This window comes from Neophocaena asiaeorientalis, unplaced genomic scaffold, assembly GCF_003031525.2.
Source record: "Neophocaena asiaeorientalis asiaeorientalis breed wild unplaced genomic scaffold, Neophocaena_asiaeorientalis_V1.1 scaffold606, whole genome shotgun sequence".
NCBI classification, from domain to species: Eukaryota; Metazoa; Chordata; class Mammalia; order Artiodactyla; family Phocoenidae; genus Neophocaena; species Neophocaena asiaeorientalis.
In genome coordinates this window covers 4,075,059-4,097,403 of record NW_020173687.1, presented here as the reverse complement: position 1 = coordinate 4,097,403, position 22,345 = coordinate 4,075,059, and the positions used below count along the sequence as shown (strand labels likewise).

Genomic DNA, 22,345 nt, shown 5'->3' with positions numbered 1-22,345 from the left:
GCTTCATGTTGACAACACTCAAGCATGTCCGCCCCGAGTTAACAGTTAAAACGAGCCGCCCCCCGACAATCCCTAGGGTTTCAGGCCGGCCCGGGGCACCAGAACCTGACCGGGGAGAATGAACTGGACATCGGAGGGAGGAGGGGAGGAGGCGAGGAGGCGCAGCGCGTCCAACTTAAGAGACTCAACCTCGCGGCGCAGAGCCGGCTCGAGCGCGCGGCAATTAGGTGAATTCTTACAAGGAAAAACATTTCTTTTGCTCCTTAGTTATTAAAAAGAAATTATGATCAGGAAAAACATCATAGTTAAAAGGAAGTTTTTATTAACAGGAAGATTTTTCTTAATTCATATAAGATCCATGTTTAACATTAAACAGGATAATATGCTCCATAATCCGAGAGTCTAATTCTAACCCATGAACACTCTACTCCAGTTTAGTCCTCTCGAATGCCTGCTGTTATTTATATTTTAACAGGTAAAAGCCATTACCTACGAGCTATCTAACGAAAAGTAACTACACTGGAAGATGAAAATCTATAGAATTTTGTCATTAGAGCAGAGTAAAAAAAAACAGGATAAAATTTTGTTTAGAAATCTTTTTAACATTAGGGTATTCTTATACTTTTCAGAACAAGTATAATTTTCAGAAGTTATACAAGGCAACTTATTATTAAATATCATTATTTAGCAATGGTTTGTTTAGTTGAAATGTTATTTTAATTGTAAAAACCATCTCCGGTTACAAAAAATAATCAAAAACCTTATTGGCTTTAACTTGCTTTTACAAATGTCCTAAGAAGTCGCAAGCTAAACAATATTTTAAATAGAAAAACAATAATTTTCAAATAGTCTGGTATACTATTTTTGTGGTTTAGGTACATATATTAATTGGTTTCTTTTATAGGAAACCTGACTAGAAGTTTATCACTTCAAGTACTGTGAAATAAAGGCAAGAGCTCATCACCTTTTAACAAAAATATTCTGTATGCAACAATTCCCAGTATCAAAGATATTCTTATTTAACGGTTGATAATTAATTGCCTGCTACAAAATACAAAACAACACAACATTTACTGGATTGTTTTTCAGATTGCAGCTGCCCACTGGCATCCAAAGCAAGGATTTCCCATAAATAAAAGCTGCAAAGCAATTCACATACTGGTTAGTTCAGGTCAGTGCTTTTTTTTCACCCTATTATTCCTTTTTCTTCTCCACCGCCCCCATCCCCTGCAGTGACACAGTATTATTTAAAAACATTAAGTCCCTGGGATTTATGCTTCAGATCAAGACATCATTCGAGTAATTTCAAATGATGTACAGCTCTTCACGTAAAAAAGATGTTTTGTGGTCACAGTTACTTCAAAAAGGAATTATATTCAAATAACCTGACATATCATGCTTTAGCAATTACAGAACCACAATTTTGACACATGGCAATTTATAAGTTAGGCAAATGTGAAATGCTAAAAGATGTGAACAGCTGTTCTTCTGTTTAAGTTTAGAGTAGTGCAAAATTCTGGTAATGACTTTATTTTTTCAGTTAACATAACCAGCCCACAACACAGCATACTAAGTCATAAAGTACAGATCCAAGGAAGGAATACATTTACTAAGCTACAAAACTTTGGCAAATCAATACAGTACTCTTTAACACAATAAAATATATTTTTGTTGGAGTCATTTATTACTTTCATGATAATTTTTACTCCAAAAATGTTGAGTACCAAATTAAAACATTGTGATTTTTAATGGTGGTTTATAGCAGAGCAAGTTATTTTATACAATTAATGTCTTTTTAAAACTATACAGTTTCTCCTTGAAAAGTGAGTTCCCTCATGCAAGTTCTCCAAGTTTATTGCAGGGCAGTGGTGGGTATGTAAGAGGTGGCTCTGCTTGGTTCTGGGGTTGGTCCAAAGACAGGTAGAGTTCCAATGCGTGAAAAGCTTTAAAACTCTACCTTAAGGAGGTTTGATCAGCCAATACCAATTTTCAAGTACTTTTCAAAAATTGTTAAATTTTTACATAAATACTGGAATCCTCAAAATCAGACAGTCATTTCAGACAACACTAATTTCAGCCAATCCCTTTGATTTAGAAACCCTGCACCTCTTTGTTTTGATCAAGTCACATAGTCCTTCTTCAGCTTATTAAAAAAACAATTCTACCGAAAATATAGTTGTATTTTTTAAATAACAAATAAATATACTGCCAGCCTGTAGAGACCTGGGGAACTGGGTGTTATCAACTTTCATTATCATTTCTCCACAAATGCTGCTGCTGCCATTGGTGTCCTTATGCTCCCTCTTGCCGAAGCCGTCAATTCCTCAATTTCAGCATTTAATTTATGTATTACCCACTCCATTGCTTCTCGGCCCTTAAAAAAGAATCCAACATGTTTATTCTTAACCAAGTGAGAGCAAAGGCACCTGGCAAATCAACGGCACATCAGGAAGTAAGAAGAAGGGGCACAAGCATAAGTAAACCTCACCAGGACAGGTTGTTTTTACCTTTGCTTTTTTTTCTCTAATCTTGTTTACCAAATATCAAAGGCCTTGAGAAACTGGCTTGATGTATGTGCTGATTTTCATTTATATTTTTGCAAAAGATGTTCTCGAATCTACAACTAAACGGCTGGTTTATGACTGCAATGGTTCCCCTTTCGGGGTGAGGTCAAACTCCTTTCTTTTCTTCTTATGTCCATATTTTAAGCCAGAATCCTGTACGAGGCTCTGAAGGCTCTGGTCCCTGACTTCCACTTCAACCACTCTCTTGGACCCTATGCAGTTCCTTGAGGGACAGAACAGGAGCATTTCCTGCTTCCGGTCTCAGGGCCTCCTTTGCACACGCAGCTCCTCTGCCTGGAATGCTTCCTAGCAGGCCCCTCACGGCCTACCCACGCCTCATTCAGAACTCAGCAGAAACATCACTTACTGAACACTCATTAAACACTGTCATACCTTTCTGTACTTCTCCTTTCCTAATGACGTTTTGTATGATTAATGTCGCCTTCCTCTTAGTTCCACGAGGGCAGGGACCACGTTTGTTTTGCTCCCCGCTGTATCCCCAGTCTAGCCTAGCACTCTGCCTGACACAGAGAAGGCATCTATGAAAATCTTTTGACTGCTGAACGATTATATTAAACATGTGTTACAAAACAGTACATTAGGCATCTCTTTCTCTGAACTTACTTTATTTTGAATCATTCTCAGTGAGGCAAAAATTAGTTGGAGGGCAGTGGAGAAAAATCTCACTTTTTTCACGTATAAAGCACAGACATATATCCATTTATCTATATCTATAATCTGTAGTATTAAACAATTTCATGGGGTGGGGGTAATTAGGGGAAAAATATCTACAGTGGACCTGGGTGTGAAGGGAGATAATGAAAAAAAGGTTGGGAATCTATGCTTTCAACAGTGACGCACTGCTACACGGCTCCCCCCTTTCCCCCATGCTGGGCCCAGGGCTACAGTCTTCCCATATTATCTCATTCACTCTTCGCACCCAACCCTGTAAGGCGGGTGATTAATCTCCACTTCGCAGACAGGAAACTGAAGCAGAGAGAGGTTCACTTAATTAATTGCCCAAGGTGAAAGGCTGGTCAGAGTTACAGCTGGCACGTGAAGGCAGGTGGGCTGGACCCCAGAGCCCGTGCCAGCAACCGCCCACATCACCTCGCACTGCAGTGGCTCAGAGTCAGCTCACAAGGACAGCGCTTCCAAGAAACAAGACCCAGGAGTAAGAGCAAGCAGGGAGGGGCTTCCCTGGTGGTCCAGTGGTTAAGACTCCACGCTTCCACCGCAGGGGGTGTGGGGAACTAAGATCCTGCAAGCCTGCGCTGCACCCCCCAAAGAAAAAACAAAAAACAAAACAAAGAGCAAGCGGGGAGCAGCCTTACTTACTTTATTGGCATTTGACGATATCGTGCTTGCCATCAGTCCTTCGAGGTAACTGCCGAGACTGACCCCTTTCACGGTAATTATGGCTTCTTGAGTCAAAATAGTTCTGGAACAAAACACATTTATTTACACAGCTTCAGGATGACCTAATTTTCATTTTTCAAAGAAATATTTGATTAAAAAAATTAAAACACACTGTAAAATAGGTTTGTTAAAATATTTTTCACTTACTTTTCTGGGTCTTGAGGATGTGGTTTGTATATAAGTCTCTCATCTACTGAAACCATATTTGTAAATGAAATCTATAGAATTAAAAAAAAAGTCAAATCATCTTGGAAACCAAGATTAAAAATATTTCCAAAATTAATTCACAAACCAACACCTTGCTAGCTAAATATACAAAACAGCAGCAAGTAAGCCACTTTGACATTAGTGTAAAAAGAAGTTTTCACTATTCATTGCTTCCTTTTTATTAAAAAAATGATAAATTGGACAAAAGCATCATAATAGTAATAACACGCACATGATGCCAAATGCACTTTACTGAGCGCCGCCTCCTAGAAATAACAGGCGGGCTCATTAGAGCGCTGAGGCTAAGTGCAAACAGGCAGAGACAATGCAGCATCTCAGTACTGATTTCCTAAGCCAGGCTGAAGAGCATACATTCATTTGTGTACCAACTACACAAAAGAGAGAAAAAAACTAAGCCAAATAGTTTAAACTTAAAACAAAAGGGAGTCCAGACTTACATTAGTAGATTTAAGTTCCATTGTTTTCTCTACGGGATCCACTACAGAATGTTCTTGCACATATGTTTTGGTTCTTGCTGCACCAATAAGCTAAGTAAAACATTCAGAATTAGTAATCAGAGGAAGAAGGATTTCTTAACTAGTGTATCAATATTTTATTTGAAGGTAAAAATGTGTTACTATTTTGAACCAAAAATCTGTTTTCATAAAAAACATGAGAAAGCAACAAAGGTCAGAAAGGAGGCCCGTTTAAGGGTAAGAGGACTTCATACACCACGAAGGAGATGAGACGCCCAAGACACAAGCAGAGGCGATTAGCAACCAGCCCGCTGAGAGTGAACGGAGCACGAGGTAGGACTCGGCAGCTGCCAAGGTTGAGGGTGGAACAGTGAGCCTGAATATTCGGGAAACAGGGCATGTAGAGAAAGGAGAGGTTTGGAGTGTCTGTCAGTGTTTTCCTAGCGCGGCCCAAGGGAGAGGACGCAGTGGCTCCGGTCCCCAGACAGAAATCCAGCCACCTCACGACGAAGATAACACAGCACATCCAGGGTCACTCCCTGTGCTCCGACCCCAAGCCAATCCCAGCCGTGCTCATTTCTGCGTCCGCACCATCTAGTGCAGTGATGTGTGCAATGGAAGCAAATTGTTGGAAAACGTGTCCTTTACTTTTCTGAGGGGCCCACTTTCTAGAAAAAGAATCTCTACAGACAACTGGGTCCACTTATACCAGGGTTCTCTCCCATCACGATAAACTGGCACCCCACTTTCTTGCTGGTTAAACTGGCTCACTAAAGCCTGCTCCCTTGAAAGGGCATAGAATTGCTTTTTTTTTTTTTTTTTTTTTTTTTTTTTATAGAATTGCTTTTAAATGTACAGGTAGAAGCAACAGATCTTGGAACAAACACGGCAGCAGCAAAGTGAGACCATGCTCCTCACTTAACAGGCGCGGCCACCACTGACCACAGCAACTGTCAGCTAACAACCAGCACCAGACCACTGCTTCCACATCTTAAGTTGCTGGCAAAGTAGGAAGAGCAGAATAAAACTTTTAGATTACAGAGCATTAGCTGGCTTCCTTCAGGAGGTTTTATCGGGTGCCTTCACGAAGACTGTAATAATATTTCCAATTCATTATACACTCATAACTCAAGTTTATTATAATACAATTTGAACTGATGCAAAAATGACATTCAGAATCGGCTCCCACAACCTATTTGAAATTATAATGTGGTTTTGAAAACTTCTCTACAGCAGTCACATTGCTTCAGGAATAAAGACACACTCACAGATTTCACAATGGAAGGCAGTCCCCACTCTGTGCTGAGAAGTCTATGGCTGTGCAACTTTCCAGAGAGATCTACGTGTCTGTCCAGTACATCAACTCCAACCACACTTGGGTTCATAGGGTTTGGGTATTTCTGCATTGCAGCTGTTGTAACAGTTTCCCATGGGTGGCTGCCGACAGGAATAAAAAATCAAACATTAAAAAATACGCATATAAATCAAACCATTCTTATAACCCATCAAATTAGTCTTTACAATTAAACTTTACTTAATTTACCTAGGGAAGATTATTTTCTGAAACGTTGACTGAAAGATGATCTGGGGAGGCTCAATCTACATTTTGAACATGTGCAGATTTCAGTATGTTTTCAGCACACAGGTGATGCGGCAGAGCTGGCGCCCAGAAGGTTAAAATAGCCTACAGGGCACTACAGAGCCGTTCCTCAGTCACCTTGTCCACTTATCAGTGTCCACTCTCACATGTAAGTTTTGTTTCTAAGAATTACTGATTCATAAAAATGTGTTTTACAATTATGTTCTACAGAAACAAACAGCAAAAAATATGATTATACCATTTATTCTTTTGTCTGACCCCACTTCTGTGAAGCCATAAAGAAGTAACAAGAGCAAAAGAACTTATAGGCACTACAAATTCTCATAGGAATTACAAAAAGATCCAAAGCATTACTGATTTAAATATCATAATATTAAACATGTATCCTTCTCTAATAAAGTAATAAATAATACTGGCCCCTCCAGTCAATCTTTACCCATTACTTTCCGCAAGAGTGATTCTGATTTCTGTTTTGAAAAGGTCACTCAATACAATAAAATGTTTTTTAAGGTGCCCCTAATGTGCCACTCTCTAATATTCTCCCTTAATAAGCATCTGCTTCTCATCTAGGATGGAGACGGTAATAATGTCATGGAACTTGCAGCATCTTTATATTTGTCAAAAAGCACATGTACTTGGGTGATTCAGAATGTGATGTACATTTGATCGCTTCACAACTTATCTGAACAACATGCTTGTACCAAAGATATCCATTTCAAATGAGCTTCTTATTAACTACAATGAGCCTTACACATGTGTGATTTTACACATCTTCACTGAGAGGAAAGACAAGATCTGGAGATGGTGTTTCAAACTACACTTACCGATAAACCACACAGCATGACTTTTTATTTTTCGAAAAGCAAAACACCAACATTGTAAAGCAATTATACTCCAATAAAGATGTTAAAAAAAAATAAAAGCAAAACAAGTAGGCAGTAATCTACTTCAACTTTTCAGAGAAGTAAGCCTGACAACTTTTCGTGGACAAAAGGAAAATCTCAGCCTCACTCATTTTGCAAAATCCTGGACAACCAGTAACATTGCTCGTAATACCTTCACTTTTGCTCTAACATTATACAGAAATGAACCCCATTCTGTTTTTAATCTCAAGCCTTATTCAGCAAACAGTGCACGTATATAAGCGGAGCTACTTCATAAAGCTAAACAGTCCCCACAAATAGAAGTGATAGGGGCCAAGCACTCTCATTGCTACCAAGAAAACTATCTAAAATGAGAATCGGATGAACCCTTCCCTATCTCCATCTAGTCATATACCATGGGGAGGTGGCTTCCACGCACTTATCGCTTCCCCCACCTCCTTGAAAAAATTAATAATTGCAAGGCTTCGGGGTGGTTATACATTATTTCTAAGTCAGTCATTCTCTCCTCTCTGAGCCAACTTTAAGACATTGACGTTGACTTAGCTTGGACGAAGACTGCTTTATAAAACACGACTAGCTCAAAAATCACAAAAGATGCATATTACAATTAACAATCTTCCAGTAATTCATTTTAACTAAATTAATGAAATCACGTGAAAAGACTTCACACTGCAAGACATTCAAAGATGGCCCCAAAGGACAGTCAGTCAGTAGAACCTGGTCCAATTTTTTCACCTATAAAACGAGGTGGGGAACACTGTTAACTCCACAGAGGCAGCAACAGTGTCTTGATTTATTTACCAAAGTGGAACCAATCCAAGGAACAGTGCCTGGCACTTAGTGGGCCTTCGTATTTGTTGAAGGAATCAATGAATGACTTCAACTGATGCCGACTACATGCTAGGCCTCAGAAGGAAGCACTGGGAAAGACTCAGAATGATGACTTAGATGTTGTTAGTTAGTAACATCCTTAAGATGGAAAACACAGGGAAAGCATAAAATTTGAGAGGGGAGATAAATGACTTCATTTTCGGGGATGCTGAGTCTGAAAAGCCTGCAGGACATGTGAGTAGAGATACCCTGCTAAGACCTGAAAATAAGGATTTTAAGTTCAAGAAAGACAGGAGCCCAAGGTACAGATTTGGGTGCCAGAAATGTGTGTATCAGCTGGGACCTTGATTAAAAAGTCCACATTATCTGGGGAGAATCAGGATCAGGGCTTCTTCTCCCAAGACACACAGAGCATTTGTGTGAATATGTCTATTTTCTGCGAGGACAGTCCCAGAGCTTTCATCAAATTTCAGAGAAACGTGCAACAAAAAGAGAAAGACTAATAGTCCCTGATGAAATGCAAGAAGGCCAACAACAGAATTTCACTGAACATTTACACTGAAGGGTAAGAAGAGAGGAAAACATTAAAGAAGAGGGCCAAATGAGTGGGGAGGAGGGGTAGGAAACAAGCTAGGGAGAAGAGTGTTAAGGAAGAAAATTCTAAGGAGTGCCAAGAACTTCTCAAGCATTTAAACCCAGAAGAGAACTGCAAAGAAGAAACCATCCATGATCCCAACGGCTGAAACAGAGTAGTGAAGAATGTGACCTGGTTAAAGAACACTGGAAAGACTACAAACTTAGGCTCTTTCCCCCAGAAAGATTGTAAACATTAGGGAGAAAAGAAATCTGTCCCCTGATTCTAACATTCTCTACCTTCCAGGATCCAGTGGACTCCTGCATGTGTCTGATTCACTGAGTGTGTGAAAAGCCTACAACTTGTTTTAAACATTGCCCTGGAAATAAACTAAAACATACTGCCAAGCTAAAAATATTAAAACAGTGTGGCAACAACAGCCAGATCACTGGGATAGAACAAATAGCTCAGAAATGGATTAAAATATAAATCAAAAGTGTCTTAGGAGGAAGGTGGCATTTCAAATGGGTGAGAGGAAAATAGATTAGTCAATAAAGAGTGATGAGACAAATGATCAACAATTTGTTCAGGCAAAAATGATACAGGCGAATAAATGCATGGTTCTTTTGTTCAGTGAATCATGGAACCAGAAGGGAATTTAATTCCCAACATCCAACTGGTGTAAGGCCTATTTTCCTTACCAAACATTTCTCCCTAACGAACAGATGTTAATGAACGTGGCCTCAAAGACATCTCAGCGCTGTCAGGCCCTGACAACACCTCCGTCGTCGTCTTCCATGTCTCAGACGAAAATGCGTAACCCCAAGGTCACACAGCTTGTTGGAGCCAGAGCTGGACCTTGGACTCCAATTTCAAGGCCGTAAATTCTAACTCCTCAGGTCAACGGGCTGCCGGAAAAGGTCCGCTGCGTGGTCGCCTGAGCTCGCCCTAAGTCCACATTCCGAAGCAAGGAACTCCACCCGAAGATACTGGAGCGACCGGCCTCTCAACAGCCCACGATCCTCGGGGCCACGACTCACAGGTCTCTGCAAGGCCCCATGTGACAACGGGGCGCCTGTCCCACCCCCAGTGCCGTCAGGGACCTCGTGCTCGGCGACGCCCCCGCCCCGCAAGAGGCCGTCCACGGGAGGCAGGCCGCCAGGGCCCCTTCCCCAGCCCCCTCCCGGACGGGTCGTCTCTCCTGGGAACCCATTCCTGGGGCGCCCCCAGGACTCCGAGGCGCTCGGGCCCAGCTCCCCCCCACCAGGCCCGACGCCTGGAAGCTTCCTGAGGGCCGCCCCGGCCTCGCCGCGACTCCGGGCCCGGCCTGCCCTCCCACCCCGCAGTTACCCCGTGTCCCCCGCCGACCTGCCCCCGCCCCAAACGTACTCAAAGACGTGCTCCGAAGTCCAGATCTTCATGATGCCGGCGGCCCGCGCGGTGTCCGGGCGGCGATAGGGCACAGAGAGGCAGAGAAGCCACTCTTGCCCCGGCCCCGCCCCTCAGCCTCCCCGGCGGCCGCCCAATGCGCACGCGCCATCGGGCCCGACGCGAGGGACGTCCCGACGCGCTGCCCCACGCCCTATCCCGGTCTGGGTTTTGCCCCAGCCTTGCGCGCGGCGCAACGAAGCCCCGCCCCTTAGCGCCAGGCGCGCCGCGCCGGCGCAGTTCCGAGGGCGGCGCTCGAGGCCGCCGGCGCGGGAGCTGTGCTGCGCAGGCGCGGCACGCGACCTGCGGTCCGCCCCCTCGCGGGCGTCGGCGGGAACGCCGACCTCTGGGCGGAGTTGGGCCGGGCCCAGCTGGGTCCTGTGCGCGCCGCCCGCCCGCCCGTCCGCCCGCCTAGCCTCCTTGCCTCCTCGCCTCCTCGCTCCCGCCGGGCCCGAGCTCGCCTGGCGTTACAAGGACTGTTGACGGATCCAATCGGCCCTCTTACACCGACATCTTCTGTGTGTTCGGGGTTCACTCGAGCAAATGTTCATGGTGCCACGTTAGAAACTTCCTCCTACCTGCTGTCTCAACCCAGGCTGTGGAGGGTCCATAGTCAACCAGCTAAGCGATCAACCAAGCAAGCAACCAGCCAAGCAGGCAGTCAGCCCTGTGCTCGTGCCACCTGGCCTCCCGGAGGTTTTTGCCCCTCGGCGGGGAGAAGAGACACAGAGTACACCGGAGAAGCTAACATCAGACAGTGCGCTTAGTGCCCAGTGGAGGGTGTAGTTAGGAAGCACGAGTGCTCAATGGAACAGGTGGAAAGACAGCTGGCCCGGGGTTTACAGGATGGCTCTCAGCTCAGCTGTCAGCGCCCCCCGCCCTTCCTTTATCACCCTTCCTTAGCAGCTCCTCTAAACTTTAGTTCCTCTGACACACATCCTGTTGCATTTTTCTTAGCACTTCTCACTCTTCGAGATCATCCTGTTCATTTGTTTAACTTCCGCTCAAATGTAAGCCCTTGAGGGCAAGGATCTTGCCTGCCTTGCTCAATAATGATTCTCAGTAAGGGCTCAATGGTTATTTATTGAAAAATGAAATAATAATTCTTCGCGGAATGAATGAATTACTGGAATCATACAGCCACTAGACTGTAAGCGCCTGACGGGGAGGGTCTTGCCAGACTTGTCCAGCAAAATCCCCCTGCACCTACATAATCTCTGGTTGTTGCGTAAATGAATGAATGAGAAGGACGTGAGGGGGCAGGATGGCATGGCATGCGGTTTCATCCACATCACGAGATGAACCTCGTCCAGTGGACAAACTGGCCTTGCTTTCAGGACAAGCCCTCTCTCTCTGGTACCCACCACACTCCACAACCTGTACCCCCTAAGAGAAAAATTTGCCGTTTTAAATGATGACTGTGGAGGAAAATTTTTACATCTAGTTACCTAGAAGCTAGTTCGAAGCACTGCCTCATTCTTGTTCTTAGCTCATTTGATTGTTAAAAACAAATAAAAGGTTAAGTTAGGAGGGAGGATAATTTTTTAAAATAGCCGAGGTCCTTTATATAAAGAAAGAGAAAACTTACATTGGACAGGAAGGAAATAATATGCTTGGGTAGTTGCTAAGTGCAGTTTGTGGTACCTAGGACTTTAAAAACAAAACCTACAGTACTTAGAGGGGATTCTTAGGGAGGTAATGCTTTACGGGCTGCTGAGAGAGCCTCAGCCTCGATTACTGAGAAGTTAATGTCATTAGCTTCAATTGAGAAGTTAATGTCGCTGGGTGTTAAAAACACTGGTTCAGGAACCGTCTGCACAGAATAGCCTGTCTCCGCTATTCCCAGAGCTCCGTGAAGCTGTTCACCATCCAGGATTCCTATTCTGTTTATTTTAGAGAATGTTATTCTGCCCCCGTCCCCATCCTATATCAGTCTATCGATTTTGCTCACTACAGCTTGAGTGGTGGGGATGGGGGCATGGAAGGCTGGAGATCTAGGCCCAACTATCTCTTCTGTGTGGAAGTCATACCACCGACCTTGTACTTGGGTTTGGAGAGCAGGACTTTACATAGATTTTCTCCTGGAGACTCACACAGGAACACACAGAGGAAACAAATGAATGGTTTTTAGATACCTAAGCCTTGTGTCACTGACTGTGCCTCTCACAGAAACAGGCAAGTCATTAGCAGGTCATTAAATTGACTTGAAATTAAGTAGGTGACTGGCTCTTTTTTTTAAAAAAATTATTTATTTATTTGTTCTTAATTTTGGCTGTGTTGGGTCTTGGTGCTGCGCACGGGCTTTCTCTATTTGCAGAGAGCGGGGGCTACTCTTCGTTGCGGTGCACGGGCTTCTCATTGCTGTGACTTCTCTTGAGCCGTGCCCGGGCTCTAGGCACGCAGGCTTCAGTAGTTGTGGCGCGCGGGCACATGGGCTTAGCTGCTCCGCGGCACGTGGGATCTTCTCGGACCAGGACTTGAACCTGTGTCCCCTGCATCGGCAGGTGGATTCTTAACCACTGCGCCATCAAGGAAGCCCCGATGACTGGCTGTTATGACACTTACTTACCAGGATGACACGCAATCCCCAGAGCCTCACGCCCTTCCCTGTGCCTGGGGTGCGCGTTGGGGAGAATGCAGATGGGATTCCTACCATCGAGAAACTTCAAAACTGGCTGAGGAGCCAAAACACAAGGCGAACAATAACTAGAAGATGAACAACAAGGTCCTTCCGTGCAGCACAGGGAACTATGTTCCATACCTTGTAATAAACTATAATGGAAAAGACTCTGAAAAAGAATCTATATATAGCTGAATCGCTGCTGTATGCCAGAAACTAACACAACATTGTAAATCAACTATACTTCAATTAAAAAAAACTAGAAGATTTTTAAAGCGGGGGTGGGATGGGGTTAGGTGTTCAGAGCAGAGGCCCATGGCTGTGAAGGCAGCTCCTTCTCAGGAGATGGTGGTGGAGCCTCTTCCCGGGCTGCAGAGCAGGATTTGGCTGAATGGCCTCCATTAGGGGCTGGGAAGTGAAGAGGCAGCAGGGCCACGTTCGTGGGGCACAGAGACAGGCCTGGCAGGAGAAGCAGATGAAGTTACGTGCCTCAACTTCAGCTGGGCGCCGGCGCCTTTAATTCCCCAAGTCAGTCACTCTCATGCCATCTTCACAATTTGCCCTGTCTTCATACCATCTGTTCCATTATTACCTAAGTTTCTTATATCAGCTTTTTAATAAATACACTTTATGTAACTACCGTCAATAGAAAAAAATTTTTTTTTCTCTCCTGATTTTCACTCAACACGTAACTATTAAAGCAAAACAGTAAGCCTGTGGCCTCTCCATCATCTTTCATAGACTCCAGGAGTGGGTGTGTCTCATATTGGGGTCAGTTTCCAAGCTTCTTAAGTGCTCTTTAACCCTCATCTGTGCTCTTCAAACTCCAAACCCACCTCTTCCTCTGAACCTCTCAGCCATGACCCTTGTCTCTGAATTTACTGTGAGCTTCTTCATCGTTAATCCTCTTCTATATTTCTCTGCACTCAGAGAACACATTCTTCCCAACCTTTTTGCCTTTCCTCCCTTCATTTATTTATTCAACAAATAGCCACAGATCACCTATTCTAGGCCCTCGCTACAATCACGGAGCTGACACTACACCAGCAGCTCACAATCAGCGGCGACTTCCTCCGAGAAACACATGACAATGTCTGGAGACCTTTACGGTTGTCACAGCTGGGGAGGGGGGTGCACCTGGCATCCAGTGGGCAGAGGCTGGGATGCTGCTAAGTACTCAGGACACAGGACAGAGACAGTCCCTCACATCAAAAAAGTGCCGGCCCTAAGCGTCAGTAGAAACGCTACTGACATTTCTAAAAGCGTCGTAGAAACGCTGGGCTCAGGCTAACAGGCTCTTAGAATCTGGACTTAGGATCAGACAGGTTCACCTGCCTGGACTCCATCTTTTGTCTTTCCAGTCGCCAACTCTCACCTGACCTTTACAGCTACAGCGATTACTAGCTGTCCCTCCACAGGCCACAAGTTCCACACCCTTGAACTTTGCACGCGGTGTTCTCTGCGCAGAAGGCACTTTCCCCTCATTTGCCCTAAAGATTCTTGCTCATGTCTTGAGGCTGCAAATACTCCCCTGACCCCGAGTACCTCACAGGTGTGCCTCTCCCCAGCTCGGCCCAACGCCTTGTTTCTGCTTCTGTGCTGGTGGCATTTTGTATAGATCTTGTGATTGTATTGTGTGTGCGTGTCCACAGCTCCGATGTAAAGTACAAAGTTGTGACTCCTGTCTTAGTCAGTTCAGGCTTATGTAACAAAATACCACAGGCTGGGTGGCTTATAAACAGCAGAAATTTATTTATTTCAGTCCTGGAAGCTGGAAGCCCAAGATCAGGGTACCAGCAGGGTCGGGTTGCCGACTTCTCGTTGCAGCCTCACTTGGTGGAAGGGGCAAGGGGGCTGTCTCGGGCCTCTTTTGTGAGAGCATCGATCTCATCCATTTGGGGACCTCCCAAAGGCCCCACACTCTTTTTAAAAAATATTTATTTATTAAAATATTTATTTATTTATTGCCTGTGTTGGGTCTTAGTTGCGGCATGTGGGCTCTTTGTTGCAGCATGCAGGCTTCTCACTAGCTGTGGCATGGGCTCAGTTGCCTGGAGGCATGTGGGATCGTAGTTCCCCAACCAGGGATCGAACCTGTGTCCCCTGCATTGCAAGATGGATTCTTTTTTCTTTAGATGTTGGGGGTAGGAGTTTATTAATTAATTAATTAATTTTTGCTGTGTTGGGTCTTCGTTTCTGTGGGAGGGCTTTCTCTAGTTGTGGCGAGCGGGGGCCACTCTTCATCGCGGTGCACGGATCTCTCACTATCACGGCCTCTCTTGTCGCGGAGCACAGGCTCCAGACGCGCAGGCTCAGTAGTTGTGGCTCACGGGCCTAGTTGCTCCGCGGCATGTGGGATCTTCCCAGACCAGGGCTCGAACCCGTGTCCCCTGCATTAGCAGGCAGATTCTCAACCACTGTGCCACCAGGGAAGCCTGCAAGATGGATTCTTAACCACTGGGCCACCAGGGAAGTCCCAAGGCCCCACCTTCTAATGTCATTGCGTCTGACGTTAGGATTTCAATATGAATTTGGGGCGGGGGGAGAGGCACAAACATTCAGACAATAGCAACTTCTGTGTTAGAGGGATGAGAGGGCCTGTGGCCATACTGGGAAGCAAGAATCATCAAAACATGAACGTATTTATTCCTAAGCCAAACACTTGGAAACTTAGCACCTCCTGAGAACACTAGCCTAGACCTTGTCGAGCCCAAGTGTCTTCTGGTTAGTCTCTCAGTGCTTGTCTATGGGGGAAAATGTGCCACCAACTGTTGGAAAGTGAAGTGGCAACGCTGGGAAAAGACGCAGGATTTTATCAGGTTGAGCAGGTGACCCCCAAGACCTCTTACATCACATGTGAAACCACCAGTGGATGACTTCCTGTGGAATCAAGGCAGCTAACAGCTGAGAAGAGAAAGTTGACAAGAGATGGTTCCCAAAGTCAAAGCTTGTCATAAGACAATGCTTTGAATAGCTAAGGAGTAGGAGGGACCCACGGGAAAACTAATCAAGTCCTTGACTATTTCTGCAAAGATCTCCATCACTGTGATTGGGCTGTGAAATTCAAATATATTGTGCAGTGCTCTTTCCAGTTTGGTGGGGAAAATGATGGCAAAACCCAGCACTTGATTCATCCTATGTATAAGAATTTGCATGGAGTTACAGTTTTCACCTAAACTGTGTGTGTGTGTCTCATATATAAATATATGTTATAATATATATGTATCACTACATTTATGCATATGTATATAGGTGCCTGTGTGTGTCTATAAACTTACTAGTGTCATCTGATATTTCATTTTCCAGGGTAAAGTCCTAGTTACAATTTTTGCTTTTCATTATTTGCTATGAAATTTTGCTGTTGGTTGTAAGTGGATTCAGTGGGTTGACTGGGCACCGACCGTGCACTAAGAACGAGGGCTTTCTTAAACCTCAAGAGCTGGGGCTACTCAGGGTGATTGTTTAGGAGGAAGATGTACAGGCACTCAGGGTGAGAAACAACAAGAGCAGAGGTGGAAGGAGGGGAGGTGGGGTTTGAGGCATTTTTAGGAAGTCCTACTGGTAGGGAACTGGCACACACACTCACCTTTCTGCTTTGACTCAAGCAGACTTTACAAATGGAGAGACAGAATCTGCGTGGCCTTGGGATGAGCGGGAAAGACGCAACCTACACAACAAGCCCAGGAATTCAACATCCCATGGCCTCTGTTCCCTGGGGATTTCACTGGCCTGGAAAGAGACCAGAAAGCAGGAGGGACTCAGAAGCCTGCAGGGACCTCAGGCCCTGGAGCCCACTTGCTCGTCTCTACAAAGGGCACCTCCTTATCTCAGGAATCTTTCATTACTTCTAATTCAACAAGTACCTTGAGGCAAATGCAATTTTGTTCCCATATTAGTGATCCCAGATTTTGGGTAACTGTCCAGAGCTTCCTATCTATATGATTTCCACCCCGCCCCCGCCACCCCCCCCTCTATGTTTACCTAAGCATCTAACCAAGTTATCCCTAAGTTCCTATCATAAGAAATGAATCCCTTCTCCTGGGAGGACTTTGACTATTCCAGTAATTCCTTATCCTGAGAAATTAAGGATCATTTCTTCGAGCTAAACCAATTTGTCTTATGAGCTATCTTCTCATAACCAGGCGGTCCATGTGGAAATTAGTTTCGCTCTCTTTCTATGCGGAAAGCTTTCACCCTGAAAAGACTGCTTTGCAAACACTCTCGCACACAGAGGTATAAAACCTGGCCAGAAACCTTTCCTGGGATAATAAAAATGTCATCATCCCATGCATCTCTGAGATGAACAGTTCTAGCGGTCCTTCTTTCATGGTCATGCAAGATACTTTGTTTGGTTCCTCTGACCACATCAGGAGACAAAAAGATGGAAGGAGGTGCTCTAGCCAAGCACCAAGCATCTGAAGACCAGAGAAAGCTCTTAGCAGCACCTGCACATAGATGGGAGCCGCGTTTCCCGTTTTTTTTTTTTTCTCTTATAAAGGACATTTCTTATTTGAAGTCACCCAGATTGTGACCTGCTGTTTGGTGACCACGGCCAACATAGCTCAGCTCTGTGCCATCGAGAGAGAGGGGTGACAGGCTGCACTGAGACCCACCCTCTAGGTTTACAAAAGACGAATCAACTATAGTTCAATTTTAAAAAAAGGTTTGGGGGCGGGGACCGTTGGAGCCTGGTTCCTGGCTGGCTGTGGAGCTTGGCAGTCTCCTCCATTTTGCTGGAGACAAACGGACCAAGCCAGAAGCAGACTAGGCTTTGTCTGGGGCTCCCCTTCCAAGTACCCTCATCCACAGGGGACCTTGGAAACAGGGAATTACAAATGCAGCCGCCTACTGGCCTGGGACGGATTCAGACAAGTTCCTTTTTGTGTGGCTTACTCTTACTCGACTCTATCTGGATGACCTTTCGGAGCTAACATTTCAGTGTCCAACAGCGTGAACACCGAGGGAGAGAGCAATTACAGCCACGATCCACTTCCTGAAAGCAGTCCAGCTGACTACAGTTTCAAAGGATTGAATCAGCACCTCTTTCAACCCCGGGGGTTCCAACCCGTTCAGTAGCAAGTGTCGGGGCAGAAATCTGGGATGAATAAATATCTTGTCTTTCTCCAAGGCAGCTCGGGGCCCATCCCATGCATCCCCTCATTGGCCAGTGTGACATCTTGTAAAGAAAGGAAGTAGGGAATTTATTCCTGCTTTACAGCAAGAAAAAGGAGGCAAAGAGATGGCTGTGCCTCTTCTGTCGCACGTGCCTTCCACTGGCCAGCACTGTTTTCTCATCACTAGGTTGTGGCATGGGGACAGGAATGACAGACACAGCAACACAAAACTCGTGTAATGTATTTGCCTCGTTCCCCAGGCTGGAGGTGGCAAGGTCAGCCACAGCAGAGCTGGGATGTGTGAAATTGCAGTCTGACCCGCCTGGTTACCCCTATTCATTCTGTAAGAAGGTGGGTGTGTTAAACTGTTCTGAACATAAGGGGAAGTCCAATAAATATTTGCTGGATCCTATTCACAGAAGTTGGGGTAGAGTCAGCTCTTTGCTTTCTTATGGTCTTCCTGAGAGGTCCGTTCTGCAGAAGGGTGACATTTTATGTACATTCAAGAAATTGTATGAAAAACAAGCACAGAAAATGGAAAAATGGAAGGTAAGTCAGTGGTTTGCCATGAAACATCTTATAATGACTGACCTGGACCATTTAAAAAAATGCATGATTTCATCACTGAGACTCAGCGCCCATCACAGAAGGACCGCGTGATACTGTGGACCACACTGAGTAGCTTCACAGCATGTGGGTAGAAGGTTCTGGAATATGGACCCAGGAGGAGTATTCAGTGGTTCTTTTCCAAGGCACTGGAGTCAGTAATACTGACCACAGGTGCCCGTGGGCCCGCAGGTAGCTCCTCCCAGGGAGGTGGTTGCTTTTCATATTACCACGATGCCTAAACTAGGTGGTTAAGTCAGCTCATGAAAGAAAAACTGAACTAGGTTATTGGCAGCCAAGATGAAAACCAGAACATTGGGCGGCCAACCTCGTTGGTAACGCGTGGGCTCAGGCTTGCTCACCCTGGGCGTCAGGTTGGAAAACCTTTAGGAAGAGACAACACAGAGATGTCAGCTTCCATTCCCACCATGTGTCCTTGTGTCTCCTCCCAAACAAACAAAACAGTGTACCCATTGTATCTTCACGTGCGCTTCTCTACTGAGAAGATGGGTCTATTCACATTTGCATGCTCCAACATCACGTGGGAAATTTGCCAAGAGATTTTTCCACGAAGGATAAAGTAAACTCGTACCATTCTGGAGTATGAGGCAAACCAGACCCCAGCGCTTAGGCTCGGAGGGGCTTGGAGGCCTGTAGGAAACCGGGGTTTTGATCTTCTTAGTTCTGGGGGACCCATGCAGACAGAGGGAATACTCCAGAGAGGTGGTCTGTCTCATTCACAGCTGTGTCTCCAGTGACCTAGCACAGTGCCAGGCACACAGTAGCTGTTCAAAAAGCAACAGTTGAATGAATAAAAGAATGAACGGAAAGCAAGCCCTAGCATGAGGTGACACTACACCTCATGGACTGACGCGGGACAACGACAGATTTATGAAGCTGGACAATGACCAGAATTTGGAAACTGCAAGGCACAGTACGATGGTCTAAAGCCAGAAAGAACACAAGGGAACTGGGAGAGACCCAGCAGGTGCCTGAGTCTGAGCAGTGCCCCCAGCCACTCTACAGGTCAGTCTAGGGAGACTGGTCTTGGAGGCCAGAGCGGAGAGAAGCAGGGGCAGTACTCTGGCTGGTAGCTCAGAGCAGGCCCGGAGGGAAGGATGTGCCTGTGACCCAAACTGCCTTCATTTAAGAGAAGAGCTGTTTGCTTGGGCCTAAGGTTGGGAAAAAGAGTGCTGTCCTTAGTAAATCAGTGAGCATCTCTATTCGAAGAAATGCCCAAATAATTGATTAGAGAATCATCAGCCAGTCCCTGCATGTCGTTTTACTTGTGTGCTGCAAGTTAAATGTCAAAATGTACCCAAATCTACCCAGCTCCGTCTCCTTCCATTTTTCATCAAAGAAGTATTTGACAAACGCATGTACTCTCACCACCGGGGAAGAGAGGAAAGTAAGAAATTTTCCTAAGGGCTCGGATGGAGAAGGGAAGCCTCAGCTCCGACAGAAAACATGCCCTTTTACGGATTGTGTGTTACATTAAACAAGATGAAAATGTTTATGAGTACTTGCAGGCTGATATATCATGATGGAATCTTAAATTTACATAGACCTTCCTTCCAAACACTTCAGAAACCTAGCAGATGGGGAAACAGAGGCACCAGAACCCATGTGTTGAGAATCTTTGGAATGCACTGGAGAAAGAGCATATTGGCATGTCCAAGCTTTTTCCTTTTCTGACTTGTCTGTTCACTAAATAATAATGTAGAAAAAGCCTGCTGTAAGAAGTAATTTCAGTGGTTTCTCATTTCTTCAAATGCCATTGACTATAACTCTGAATAAGACAAAATCCTCATATAGCTTTAGTTATTTCCATCAGCCAACTGGTGCTTAGCACAAATACATTCAGATATTTACATTTTTAAAAAATTTATTTTATTTATTTATTTTGGCTGTGTTGGGTCTTTGTTGCTGCGCGCGGGCTTTCTCTAGTTGCGGCGAGTGGGGGCTACTCTTCGTTTGGTGCACGGGCTTCTCATTGCGGTGGCTTCTCTTGTTGCAGAGCACGGGCTCTAGGCACACGGGCTTCAGTAGCGGTGGCACGTGGGCTCAGTAGTTGTGGCACATGGACCCTAGAGCTCAGGTTCAGTAGTTGTGGCGCATGGGCTTAGTTGCTCCACAGCGTGTGGGATCTTCCCGGACCAGGGCTTGAACCCGTGTCCCCTGCATTGGCAGGCAGATTCTTAACCACTGCTCCACCAGGGAAGCCCCAGATATTTACATTTTTAACAGAATCAATCAGCACATAGAATTGGTTGTAGATCTCCTAAAATTATACTTTAGGTAATTGTGATTTATTTGAAAAGCTAATATAAAATTGTTACATTTAATTTAAAATTAATTTAAAAATACAAAAAATCAATAGCTTTTTTTTTATACCAGCAATGATCACTTATAAGCAATAATGAAAAATTTCCATTCAAAATAACCCCAAATACAACATACCTAGAAAGAAATCCTAACAAGAGATGTATAGGATCTATATAAACAGAATCATAAAGTTTTTCAGAAGGATATAACAGGAAACTTGAATAAAGGAAGAGCTACCATGCTTCTGGGCAGGAAGATTGAATGTTTTGATGTTGTCAATTCTCCCCAAATTAGTTTAATGAAATTCCAATCAAAAGCCCCGCAGGATGCATTTGGAACCTGACAGAGTGATTCTAATGTTCATTTGGAAGAATAAAGAGTTGAGAATTGCCAAGAAAATTTTGAAAACGTAAACAGGAGAATTTGATGTACCAGGTATTACAACATATTATCTAGTTATAGTAGTCAAAATAGTATGATACTGGGCAAATATGGGTGGAAAGGAATGGATAGCTTTAAAATTAACCTCAGTATATATGATATATATATATATTGCGGTACGCGGGCCTCTCACTGTTGTGGCCTCTCCCGTTGCGGAGCACAGGCTCCGGACTCGCAGGCTCAGCGGCCATGGCTCACGGGCCCAGCCGCTCCGCGGCATGTGGGATCTTCCCGGACCGGGGCACGAACCCGTGTCCCCTGCATCGGCAGGCGGACTCTCAACCACTGCGCCACCAGGGAAGCCCAGTATATATGATATTTTAACATTTGATTTCTTTTTTCTTTTCTTTTTTGGCCGCACTGTGGCACGTGGGATCTTAATTCCCCTACCAGGGATTGAACCCATGCCCCCTGCAGTGGAAGCATGGATTCCTAACCACTGGACCACCAGGGAATTCCTAGCATTTGATTTAAATCAGCATTTCAAATCCGAGGGGAAAGGACAGCTTAGTAAATAAATGGTGCTGGGACAGATGGTTAAGTATTCAGAAAAATCAGTTAAGTTATATTATCTCAGGCTATATGCCTAAATAAGTTCTAGATTAACTAAAGAGATAAATGTTAAAAATCTCATTATTCATAAGGATTGCACTGCACAAATAGCACTGACACAAAAATAGAAAAAATCAAAAACAAAATTGAAAGGAAAATATTGTATGAAAATATTTACCACTAATATGGCAGGTTAAGTGTTAACTTTCTTAATACATAAAAAAACTCATATAAACTATTAAAACCCCACTAAAATCTTTTAGAAAATAAAAATACCACAAACAGGCAATTGGTAGAAAAAGTGAAAATGGTGAATAGATGTGAAAAAATGCTCAACCATACTGGTGATCCAAGAAATAGAAACTAAGACAGTATTCAATTTTTTTTTTTGCCTATGAAATTAACAACGATTAAAATATAGCTCTTATTCATAATTGATGAGTGTGAAGTGAAACAGACACTTTTATACACTTATGTTGAATGTATAATTGGTGCAATCTTTGTGGAGAGCAATTTGGCAACATCTCTTCAGAGCCTTAAACATTCCTCTTTGTTTTTTGTGATTCCTAATGCAGGAATCTACTGTAACGAAATATTCTGAGATTGGACAAAGATCTAGATCACAGAATTATTTGTAATAATGTAAATTTTGAAAAAACTTAAATGTTCAAAAAATTATTCCCTGGTTGGATTGGGAAAGAAAA

General features: G+C 44.4%; 1 protein-coding gene across 3 annotated transcripts; it reads right to left on the bottom strand.

Moving 5' to 3' along the window:
• Positions 1 to 299: 299 nt before the first annotated feature.
• On the bottom strand, positions 300 to 10,174 carry PRELID3B (PRELI domain containing 3B). Of its 3 annotated transcripts, none has more exons than XM_024750411.1 (6): positions 9,945 to 10,174; positions 5,935 to 6,103; positions 4,649 to 4,738; positions 4,131 to 4,201; positions 3,903 to 4,005; positions 300 to 2,374 (listed from the first exon to the last, which is right to left on the bottom strand). In XM_024750411.1, the coding sequence occupies exons 1-6, from the start codon at positions 9,974 to 9,976 to the stop codon at positions 2,255 to 2,257; spliced, it is 585 nt and encodes a 194-aa protein (XP_024606179.1). In that variant the 5' UTR covers positions 9,977 to 10,174; the 3' UTR covers positions 300 to 2,254. The 3 variants fall into 3 exon arrangements, with proteins under 3 accessions (XP_024606179.1, XP_024606180.1, XP_024606183.1); XM_024750412.1 differs by lacking the exon at positions 9,945 to 10,174 and adding an exon at positions 9,257 to 9,531; XM_024750415.1 differs by lacking the exon at positions 9,945 to 10,174 and adding an exon at positions 6,210 to 6,228.
• Positions 10,175 to 22,345: the final 12,171 nt, after the last annotated feature.

Excerpts from the sequence above, each read along its gene's own strand:
- PRELID3B (XM_024750411.1), bottom strand. The coding sequence starts at position 9,976 with ATGAAGATCTGGACTTCGGAGCACGTCTTTGA. Across the intron at positions 4,739-5,934 it reads TGCCTTCCATTGTGAAATCT|CTTATTGGTGCAGCAAGAAC; the intron begins GTGAGTGTGTCT and ends TGTTTTACTTAG. Across the intron at positions 4,006-4,130 it reads CATCCTCAAGACCCAGAAAA|AACTATTTTGACTCAAGAAG; the intron begins GTAAGTGAAAAA and ends GTTTTGTTCCAG.